The 12,023-nt window shown below is 37.5% G+C and overlaps 1 protein-coding gene across 2 annotated transcripts in view; it reads right to left on the reverse strand.

Annotated features, from left to right (window-relative positions):
• UVR8 (Regulator of chromosome condensation (RCC1) family protein) overlaps window positions 1-10,516 on the reverse strand; it is a 430,618-nt gene extending 420,102 nt beyond the window's left edge. Inside the window, exon 1 of one of the 2 annotated variants that reach the window (XM_089392986.1) lies at window positions 10,013-10,516. In XM_089392986.1, the coding sequence (XP_089249112.1) occupies window positions 10,013-10,103 (91 nt within the window). In that variant the 5' untranslated portion in view covers window positions 10,104-10,516. The remainder of the gene's footprint in view (window positions 1-10,012) is intronic. The other variant, XM_089392985.1, reaches the window with a different exon arrangement.
• Between the last annotated feature and the right edge of the window lie 1,507 nt (window positions 10,517-12,023).

The raw sequence follows: 12,023 nt of genomic DNA on the forward strand, positions 1-12,023 counted from the left end.
CTCTTGAGAGGCTTATTCTTTTGTTTATGAGCTAGTTTGGTGGGCTTGTCACCAAAAGTTAGTTGTTTTGCACATTATTTTATTTTCGGGGCTAATGTAGGCCCAAGTAGCTAAATCGAACTCATTTAAAGTGTATGAATAGAAATGATGAGGATTCATTTTAACATCATCCCTTGGATTTGGAACTTGCATCTCTTTAAATATTTTCGCTATCCTTCTTGGAGGACAAATTTTTGGAGCATGGAATAAATTTTGATGTTTGGATAATTTTCTTATGCCTTGGAGCTTCTTGATGGCAAATTTTTGCGTGGTTGGATATATTGTTATACATATAAGTACATTTTAATGCTATTTTTTCTTTCTAATTTTGTCTCATACATTGTTGATGGGATTTCTCTATACTAGGACTTATTTGTTGCATCTCTTATGCGAAATTGTGGAAATTTTGTTTCTGGATAGTGAATGCTTCATATATGGGCCATGTATAATGAACGAATGTTCCTAGGGGTGTTTCATTACTGAAATTCATCGTGATAAGCCATTTATCTTGCAAAACGAAGTAAGAAGTCTTTGAAATTGTTGTTGTTGCTGCCTTAGTGCCAAGCGAAGTTGTCTTTGAGGCCTCCTTGACCTAGAAAATTCGAAAGTCCATAGTCATAATTCTACCTGACTCCATTTCTCCCCAAAGGATTAAGCACTGGTCCATCCAAAGATGATCATCTTTAAACCTTTCTCATCCCAACCCCCTCACCTTTCCTAGGCCTAACCCATTAGGTCTCCTAGGGCATCATTTATCTTGCAAACCACCCATCAAAAAGGTTCAATCTCTTGGCCCCTACTGCGCTGGTGTGTCTCCTAGGTGCCCTCTAATTTTGAAGAAATTTTGAATGTGGGATTTGAGATATCTCAAGCCCTAGCCTCGAGATTGAATCTTTCCCTTGGTTTCCTTAGACTAGAAGACTCATTGGGACCCTCACATTGTCTTGCAATAAAAATTCTTTCTTTGGTCCCTTTCCCCCTCCAGAATAGGTCAAGCATATCATTGGTTGCTAAACCCTACCCCCTTGACCTACCCCCCGGGTCCACTTGGTCTCGTGTGGTCCCATACACTATTAAGGGTAATTCTTCAAGGATCATTGGGAATCCAAGCTTTCACAAGAATTTCAAGGCCTAGGAACCTCCATTATAAGATACATACCCTAAACCTAAACCTTCAAATTCCCCTTAAGCCCTTCCTTGAGAGCTTTAAACCTTGCCTCCAAGGCAAGCAAGCCACATATTTGAGCCTCTCTTGTAAATAAGCTTCTAGGATCACCCCTCACCCTATCATTGATCTATCCATTTAGTGATCCTCATCATAACTTGTCTCCTCCCATCAGTGAAAGTCCGTAAAGAGCAGGGAGCCTTAGCCGAGGTGACAGTGGGTTATTGCTCCATTTGTTGCCCTTAACCTAGTAGTAGCCCTTCAAGGATCCCCTTTTAGGACCCCTGCTAGTTTGAGGGGTAACAAGCACACATGGTACACTAGGATCGATGAATATCTTCTTGGTTTGGGCTTCACCAAGAGTGAGGTGGTCTCCAACTTGTACTATGTATGTGTTGAAGGTGAGTTGCTCATCTTGGTACTTAACATTGACTACCTTTTCTTAACGAGATCACAAAGTCTCATAAGGATGTGCAAGGAGGACCTTTCTTTAGAGTTTGAAATGAAGGACATCAGCTTGATGCACTACCCTTTGGGATTGGAGATGTGACAGCAGTCATGAGAGATTTTCCTTGGGCAAGGCAAGCATGCAGTTGAGATCTTGAGAAGATTCAAGATGGAAGATTGTAGGCTAATGTCTAAACTAATGATCACCAACTTGAAGAAGTTGAGTTCTTCTAAGGGTGCGTTAGTGGATCCCACACTGTATAGGCAGCTAAAAAATTCTTTAATGTCTGGTTAACACTAGGCTAGATATTTGTTTTGCTATGAACACACTCAATCGGTTCATGGTGGAGCTAGGACAGGTTCATTGGGTGGCAATGAAGAATGTGTTGAGATCCTTGTGAGGTGCAATGGACATTGAACAAAGATATGTTCGACTTGGTGGAGTAGAGTTGCAGGGTACACGGAATTCGATTGGGCGAGGAGGCTTGTCGAAAAAAATCCACATCTAAATAGTGTTTCAACTTGGGATCAACCATGATCTCATTGTAGCAAGATGCAACAATCAATGGCACTTAGCTTAGTAGAGGCAAAAGTACATGGCAGCAAGTCTAGTGAGTTGTGAATCCATACAGCTTCACAAGATGCTCAAAGGGCTATTTGGTCTTGAGGTGTGGCCAATGGTGATACACAACCAATTAAAGTAAACTGCAACTTCCTTCAGCATATATTTACAAGTTTTCATAGCAACCTCTCAACCTTTTAGAAATCTTAAGTTAGATAAAATACTTGAAATGGAGAAGCAAAACAAAGTCTTCGAAGCTCAATTATCTATCATTTTCAAAATAGACAAGTGGAACACAATCTTTAAAGTTCAAGTTCTCAAAAAATATTTACAGTACACAAAAATATTTCTCAAAATAATTACCTACAAACTTCAAAGCATGGAAATCTGTCAAGAAATAGTGAAAAAAAGGGAACATAAACACAAAAACTCATGTACAGTATGTAGCAATCAAGATAAAGTAAAACTATCAAAATACTAGCATTCCACTCTCCGAAGACAGAAAATGCACTACCAAGTAGTGATTCCTAGCCATATATATATATATATATTATCTTCTTGTTATCCACAAGAATCAAGGAAGAGTCGACATAGTCAAAATAAACAATACAAAGGCAATTTGCAAAGAAGCATCATGTCATAATGAGACTTAAATCTGGGCGGGGAGCTTATCATTAAACCCTCCCAACCACCTGTGTCACACTCAATTGATATTTATATATATATATATATATATGGAATTATTCTCCTTGGAAGACAAAAGAACTCACTAAAGTCTGCAAATATGCTGATGAGAACTGCCCACTAGCAAAGAGAAAAAAAGGAAACAATTTGTTTGTTGCATGACTCCCCTTAATATTCTACCAAAGAAAATGATATCCTAAAATACAAGTAGTTGGATAGAACATACAGAGAATGGAAACCGTATGATTGGCTCTGGAATCTGGATAAAATAAGCAAAACTTTGCGACATCGTTCATCATTGCTCGTGGCCTCTTCTACCTCCATCTTTTCCTTCTTTCTTTCTGCACCATCCCTAAACTCATGCAACTCATAAATATCACTCAAGAGAATCATAATAAATGCACTTCTCTAGCTATAAAGGAACATAGTTGACGCTAAAAAGTCGTAACATCGCATGGAAGAATTCTGAGCACAATTATTCAAGCTTCAATGAGATGTAACATTTTCTAGTAAACACTTATGCATAAATGGAGTCTAAAGTCTTCGGAGACTTGCAAATGAAACAACCAACTTAAGCTTTAATCCTTGTACTGAGAATTTAACTTAAAACAACCAGCTGATACGGTTGCTACCCCATGTGCTTCTGAGTTACCTCAATCGACTAATAGATATCACAGATACGAAGTTGCACCTATACAGCCCTAGGTAGTGATAGCCCTTTAAAGCATCGATCATTCTCATCCACTTGTTTTTTTGCATTGATAGCCACATGCATGTCCATTAAAAGTTCACTTTCCAATTTCCATCCCTTGTCATACTAAATTCCAAGCTATAAAACCTAAATCCCTACATTTTGTCCATTTTAGCATTAAGTATGACGTCAGAGTTTCCCTGTGGAGATGACAAAAAAATTGTACCTATGTTCCACACCAAATTAACAGTGTTCTTTGTTGTTGAAGCTAGTGAAGGAAGCACTTTCCATTGAATTAGAACATGCAATCTCCGCAGAATGTTTGAATTCAACAAATATTGACGTACTTGAGAGAAATCCACAAAACCCCAGATCCCAAAAAGTGGGTGCAAATGACGCGAAACATTAAGGCAAAACTAGTTCGCAACATTAAAATGTTTGGAATTTAAGAGTGAAATTTTGGATAGTCTAACTCTTTTGCGGTTTTCGTGATTTCCTCGAGTTTTTCTTTCTTACTTTTTTACAATTTTTCTTTTTCTTTTTTATAATTTTTATAATTTTACCAGTAGGGATTCTAACATTTGTATATTTACACCAAGTAGTTTGCACAACTTGAAATTAGAAATAAATTTCAAATAATATTCAATATTAGGTTGTTCTCCTTGAGAACCATTGTTATCCTCTCCTTCCATGGACTTGAAGTTGTAGGCCCCATCTAACTTGTCCTCGAACCTCACACTGGTTGATTCCATCAAAAAATCATCTAAAAACTTTACTCGCGCCCTAATTAGTACAGTCTCCTCTCCCTCTAAGGGTTGACTTGCTAATCAAAATGGCAACACTATGCATATTAATGTTGTTGTTGTTGTTGTCCTCGACAGTTTTGCTTGTTGCAGCCACTTTTGTTCCTACAACTGAATTTTCCCTGACACACAAACTCTTGTACAACTTCATCACTTTCAAGCACCCATCCTATAGACAGTACCCCCGTGGCATGATATTGTAGTTTGGTTGGGCATGTGTATCAATCTTGCAACATCTTTCCTTGGTTTGCATTCAACTCACACGCCCACCACCTCACCACAGACTCAATTGTGACACTCCTCTATCGGCCTTCGCTTAGCCCATGTCTACTCTACACCTTGTGCAGACCTCATCCACCACATCTGCCTATTACGACTGTGTGCTCTCCGCTTAGTCACCTAATAGATCTGTCGCCCACAAACCCTACAGTAGGTTCACCAGTGTCTGACACTCTAACGGCTGGCCACTTTGTCACCACTCACACGGTCCCTTTTTTATTTCTTAACAACTGCTAAATTACGTTAATTTGCACACCATGCACCTCCCTCAATTGATGACCTCGTCCTACTATGCACGAGGCTAGCTCTACTACCACCTCTGCAGCGACTACTGACGGCAATAACTCTTATGCGTCGTGTGACACCTTATTGGCTCTTTGTGTCAACTGGGCCTATCCCCGCAACCTAACCCACTCCTTGTAGATCCACAACTTGTCAACCCAGTACTCTCAACATGGCCTAACCACATACTCTTGAACCCTAGGATGGCCTTCTCCACCTATAAATTGTTGTGCGGTTTGTCTATTCTGACAATGCCTCGACCTCTAAAAATTGATAGAGGTTGGACCCCTTCTTGCATACAAGCCCTACGACTCACTAGATGACTATGTGGTTGTCGACCACCATCCATCATGCCCCCGACACTGACTTTCTCCCCTTTTTTCTTTTTTTAAACTTTAAATTGCCCCCCCCCCCCCAATTGCTATGAAAATTTTTATTTCCTCCAACCACATCTACGTAAAAAAAGTCGTCTTCAATTGTTGTACAATGTACAATCTAATTTCAACCCCTTTAAAAAGTCACCTTTGTATGAAGACGACCACACCTAGCCCCGCAATCTTGTACAAGCCTGTTACATCCCTATAATACTAGTGTATTCCCTTATTATTATTTTCATTGTAGCCCCTTATTGTTATTGTTGTCCCCATATTGTTATTATGGTGCCCCATAGAAGCCCACTATTGTTATTGTTGTGCCCTTACATTATTATTGTTATGTCGGCTCTGATTATATTGTGACCCCTTAGACTCTTGTCTATAGAAAGGATGTCTTGTCATTTATATCATCAAAGAATTGTTCATTTGAGTAATATAAAGGAGGTTGCCCCCTCGAAGAGGCTACTTTTGAAGTCATTGATCTATCTCATTATTCTATTTTGTGAGTTGGTTGCATAACAATTGGTATCAGAGCTTTGGATTCTAGGGTTTTGCTACTTCAAACAAGTCATCGTGGAATTTTCGCTATAACTTTTTTTCTACAAAGCTTCAGAAGCTGAAATTAAAACCCATTTGAGCCGAAATTGTGATGAACCTCGGGACCAAATTTCAGATCTTGTCTTGCTATATTCTCATAGATATGAACTAAGGAAGTTAGGGGTTTTGCAGGCTTTCGAATTCGATCGCAAATAGGTCACCTTGGGAAAATCGTTATAATGTTTTCTCTGAGCATCAGATTGAAATTTCGTAAACAGTTGCAGAAAGAGGACGGATTGTAGTTTTTTGTGTATCATTTTTAGGTTCGGAGGTTGAAACAGTGACGTGGCACTTCGTACAAGTTCACTCTACTGAACCAGTCTATAATCAAGTCATCGTGAGAGATTTGACATAACTCTTTCTTGGAAAATCCAATCTGGATCAGACTTGTGGTGATGGAAAGAGGATGCAGAGAGCTATCACAAGACGAAATTTCAGACCTTGGAGATCCGAACTTACATATATACAACAGATTCAATATCGAGCTCCTACAAAGGACAAACAGGTGTGTAGTATTTTAAAAAAAAAATTGCACAAGTTTGGTTTGAAAAATTGTTTGAAGTGATTCAAAAGGCATAGTGAGGCATATTTATTATTAATTGATGCTCCGAAGAAAGAAAATGGAAACACCTAATAAGCGACCTGAAAGCTCTAGCATGACTCATGAAGAAGAGGAAGAAATGCAACATGATATATCAAAATTACGAGACCAAGTGCAACAAATTTCACTCTCACAAAAAGTAACAAAAGCTAAGATGGATGGTTTAAAGAAATGCGTGAAAGCTAAGATGGTTGGTTTAAAAGTAAACATTGAAGATTTGAAGAAAAACATGGAAGGTTTGAAAGGAGGTTTGGCAAAGTTGCTACAAGAAATGCTTCCTAATGACGAAAAGATAGTAGAGAAACTCATGATGAGAACAAAAGAAATGTTAGTCATGATTTCATAGACTCTAAAGTTGGATTGAAGACCCACCATGTTCCAAAGATCAATATGAAGAAGTTTGATGGCAAAGATCCCGTAACATGGATACTACAGATGGAGCAATATTTCGATCTCCATAATGTGCAAAACACACAAAAGTATGCATTGCGACTTTATATTTGGAACCCAATCAGTTTGTAGGATATCTTTGTTGCTTTGTATTTGATAAACAGACACAATGGGTCAAATGGTTGCCTTTGGCTGAATGGTGGTATAACACTTCCTTCCATACTGCAGCAAAAATGACCCCAATTATGGCACTTTAAAGATATCATTCACCGTCCATCACATCATATTTAAGAGAAAATTTTAAGGTTCAAGCAGTGGAAGATCACATCGAGCATCAACAAAAAGTTCACCAACCCTTGAAGGATAACCTGACTTTTGTGAAGAATAGAATGAAACAACAAGCAGATCAACATCGCAGCGAAAAAAGTTTTGATGTAGGTGACTTGGTATTTCTATGACTACAACCATACAAACAAATGTCCCTCAAGCAAGCTAAGAAGGATAATAAATTATCACCAAAGTATTATGGTCCGTAAAAGGTGTTGCAAAAGATTGGTACTATGGCATACAAATTGGAAATTCCAGCATCTTCCTGAGTGCACCCAGTTTTGCATGTTTCATGCTTAAATAATGTTATAGGTGGCAAGCTTCTAGTTCAAACAATATTGCTAGAACTTGACAAGGAAAAATCATATTGGAACCTGAAGAAGTCACTGAAACAAGAACTTGATAGCTACGAAATCAATCAATTTCAGAGTATCTCATCAAGTGAAAGAACTTACCTGCTGAAGATTCCACATGAGAGTGAGAATTTTATACAGAAACATCCAGAACTACTCAAGCGTTGAGGACAACACTTTTTTTAAGGAGAGGAGCATGTTAGGTCCCTATAATACTAGTGTATTCCCTTATTATTATTGTCATTGTAGCCCCTTATTGTTGTGCCCATGTTGTCCCCATATTGTTATTATTGTGCCCCAAAGAAGCCCACTATTGTTATTGTTGTGCCCTTACATTATTATTGTTATGTCGGCTTTCATTATATTGTGACCCCTTAGACTCCTATATATAGAAAGGATGTCTTGTCATTTGTATCATCGAAGAATTATTCATTTGTGTAATGTAAAGGAGGTTGCCCCCTCAAAGAGGCTACTTTTGAAGTCGTTTGTCTATCTAATTCTTCATTCTTCTATTTTGTGAGCTGGTTGCATAACAAAGCCTGCCTTCCTATTATTCTGAGATAGATTTTCTCAAAGGTTCCACTCCCATACCATGTTAATTTTCTTACCCTAGCAATCAAGTAATTAGTTCCAAGCAAAATTACATCTATTCAATAATAACACAACTAAGGTATTAACCAAAATAATTACAGCGAAAGCAAATTTAATAACTCAATCACATAAATGATGCACAGATTTTACCTAGACCAAGTTCTTCATTAAGCTCTGAACTTACTTGGGCTCCTTTCATGGGAAAATGGCCCAACTAATAAATTACATAAAACATTGAATCTAATCCAATTGATCAACCCTCCTCGGTTGTTCTAGATCTCCTTGCTACTCATTCCTTGGACTGAGCACATTCACTGAAAAGCCTTCCTCAATCCTGTGTTGTTGTTTGTGTCTTCTCCTTCTCCCTAGCTTTGTTTTTATAACTCTACATTGAGCTCAATCCCTAGCCCTGATCTCCAAAGTGATTGACAGGTGAGATTAGATCTCGCTTCACTTGAGATCAAGAGTTGAGATTAAAACATAATCACCTCTCATAGTGAAAATAGATTGAAAATAAAATAAAATAAAAAATCAAACATAAAAACATCTGCATTCCCTTAACTGGGCAGCATTGCATGTTTAGTCACCAGCACAGAAGTTCATTAAATTAAAAAATAAAAAATAAATTTTATCCCGACTCTGCAAATCGTCAGAGCTGTTGTTTTCTTCAGCAACAACTACAGCCAACCAGAAGGAAAAGTGCCAGGATTTGCAGCACTGCTGTTTTCTTCAGCGACAACTAGCGTCAACAAGAAGAAAAAGTGCTAGAGCCTCCTCTTACTAGTTTTCCTCGCTTGCTTTTAACACTACCAAGAAATACACGAACCGAAACTTCCTGCTCTGTGGCAGATACGGATTTCAGAATTCCAGAAAATGATGAAACAGAGATACTGGCGAACCCTTGAATCCCAGAAAACACACAGTAAATCGACTATCACTATAAAGACAATAACGATTTTTCCCAAAATACACAACCAATTAAAGTAAACCGCACCTTCCTTCGGCACATATTTACAAGTTTTCATTTTAACTTCTCAACATTTAAGAAACCTTAAATTTATATAAAATGCTTGAAGTGGACAAGCAGAACACAGTCTTTAAAATGCTTGAAGTGGACAAGCAGAACACCGTCTTTAAAATCCAATTACCGATCACTTTCACAGTAGACAAGCGTAAAACAATCTTTGAAGTTCAAGTTCTGATATACCGCAACTTCCTTCGGCATATATTTACAAGTTTTCGTTTTAACCTCTCAACATTTAACAAATCTTAAATTTAGATAAAATGCTTGAAATGGACAAGCTTCAGTCATTGAAGCTCAATTACCGATCATTTTCAAAATAGACCAGCGGAACACAATCTTTGAAGTTCAAGTTCTGATAATTTTTCAAAATGGAATATAATATTTACGGTATACAAAAATATTTCTCATAATAACTACCTACAAACTTCAAACCCACAAACTTCAAAGCATGGAAATCTGTCGAGAAATAATGAAAAAAGGAACATAAATGCAGAAACTCCTATATAGTAAGCGGCAATCAAGATAAAGTAAAACTGTCAAAATTGCTGGCATTTGTTCTGTCCGGAGCCGGAAAATGAGCCGCTGGGTAGCGATTCCCAATATATATATATATATATATATATATATATAATTATTCTCTCCGGAAGATGAAAGAACACACTAAAACCGGAAAATACGCTGCGAGAACCAGCCACCAGCCAAGAGAATAAAAGAAAAAAAAATGTTTGCTGCAGGCTTCTCCTTATTATTCAAGTACCGAAGAAAATGATTTCCTAAAATGCAGGTGGCTGGATAGAACATACAGAGAAGGGCAGCCGTATGGTTCGCTCCAGCTGAAATAAGCAAAACTTTGCGACGCTGTCCATCATTGCCCGTGGGCTGTTCTACCTCCATCTTTTCCTTCCTTCTTTCTGCACCAACCCTAAACTCGCGCAACTCACAAAATATCACTCCAGACAATCATAATAAATGCAATTCTCCACCTATAAAGGAGCACAGTTGACACTGAAAAGCCGCAACATCGCATAGAAGAATCCTGAACACAATTATTCAAGCTTCAACGAACGAGATGTAACATTTTCCGGTAAACAGTCGTCCATAAATGGCGTCCGCAACATCGCGTAGAAGAATTCTGAACACAATTATTCAAGCTTCAACGAACGAGATGTAACGTTTTCCGGTAAACAGTCGCCCTTAAATGGAGTCTGCAAGTCTTAGAAGGCTTTAAAAAGGGACGGCCAGTTGAAACAACCAACCGATATGACTGCTCCCCCATGTGCTTCCGAGATACCTAGGGAGTTGTTTATAACGCGACTTTTTGAAAGCCTTTCCGGCGGATTTTTCCGGTCCAAATCTGGCAAGAATTATTGGAATCGCAAGTTTAATAGCTAGTTTCTGCACAATAAAGCGTCCCAGGGTTTTTTAGGGTGCTGAATCCAAATATGCAGTTAAAAAACCATTTTAACTGCAAGAAATCAAGATTTGACCTCAATTTCTTCGCCGGATTCCGTCACCAAAATCTTCACAAAGTTGCATTATAGACAACTCCGATACCTAGGCCTGCTAAGAGATATCGCAGGTGACAAACTGAACGTTATACAGCCCTAGACAGCTACGGCACTTTAAAGCGCCAACCATTCTCGTCCACTCATTTTTCTGCATTGACAGCGGCATATGCCTACATGTCTATTAAAAGTTCACTTTTCAGTTTCCATCCCCCGTCATACTAAATTCCAAGCTATAAAACCTAAATCCATGCCTTTGTCCTTTGCCTGCATTAAGTATGACGTTAGTTTCCCTTGTAAGATGACAGAAAACAGTGTACCTACGTTCCGGACCAAATCGACGGTGTTCTCCGTCGCCAATGCTAGTGGAGGAAGCGCCCTCCATTGAATTAGAACATGCGGTCTCTGCAGAATGTCCGGACTCAACAAATATTTACTTCCTCGTGAGAAAGCTACAGAACTACACAGTTAATGAATGATATTTTAAGATCCCAAAAAGTGGGTGCAAATGATGTGGAGCGTTCGGCAAAACCAGCTGGCAGCATTAAAACGTTCAAACTTTAAGAGTGAAATTTTGCATAGTCTTTACCACTTCTGTAGTTTCGGTGTTTTGTAGGATTTTTTTTCGTTTCTTTTTTATAATTTTGCTTTTGTTTTCTTTCTTTTCCTCTAATTTTGTCAGCAAGGGTTTTGAGATTTGTATGTTACACCCAGTAGTTTGTATTATTTAAATGTTTAGGTTTTTTTATTATGTGAAGTTTATTCATAGGTTAAAAACTGCAATTTAAATAATTAAAAATATAATCTCTTTGAAAATGGAATGGTTGGACGCCATTTAAATGTGTAAAGTGAATGGCTAGATTATTTAATTGTGTAAATTAAATTTAATGTAAGTTGAATAGGTTTAATAATAAAGAATATGTCTTTCATTATAAGAGAAATAGATTATGTATATTTATATTAAAATAGACCTTCACGGTTTATTTACTATTTAATTATAATTAATTTTAAAATGAGCAAGTTAAGATTAAGTCTTTAATGATTTTGTTTCCACTTAATTGGTTTTTAACTATAATAAATTTGAAATTTATTAAATACTGCAGTTTAATTTAAAAAGTATAATCTCTTTGAAAATGGAATAGTTGGACTCTAAATAAATGTGTAAATTGAATGGCTAGATTATTTAATTGTATAAATTAAATTTAATATCTAGTTGAATGGGTTTAATAATTAAGAATATGTATTTCATTATAAGAGAGATAGAATATGTATATTTATATACACAATCAAATCACTAAAATGGACCTTT

Source organism: Pinus tabuliformis, chromosome 1_1 (assembly GCF_031772625.1).
Source record: "Pinus tabuliformis cultivar Carrire ecotype Pingquan chromosome 1_1, CPIR1, whole genome shotgun sequence".
Lineage (NCBI taxonomy): Eukaryota > Viridiplantae > Streptophyta > Pinopsida > Pinales > Pinaceae > Pinus > Pinus tabuliformis.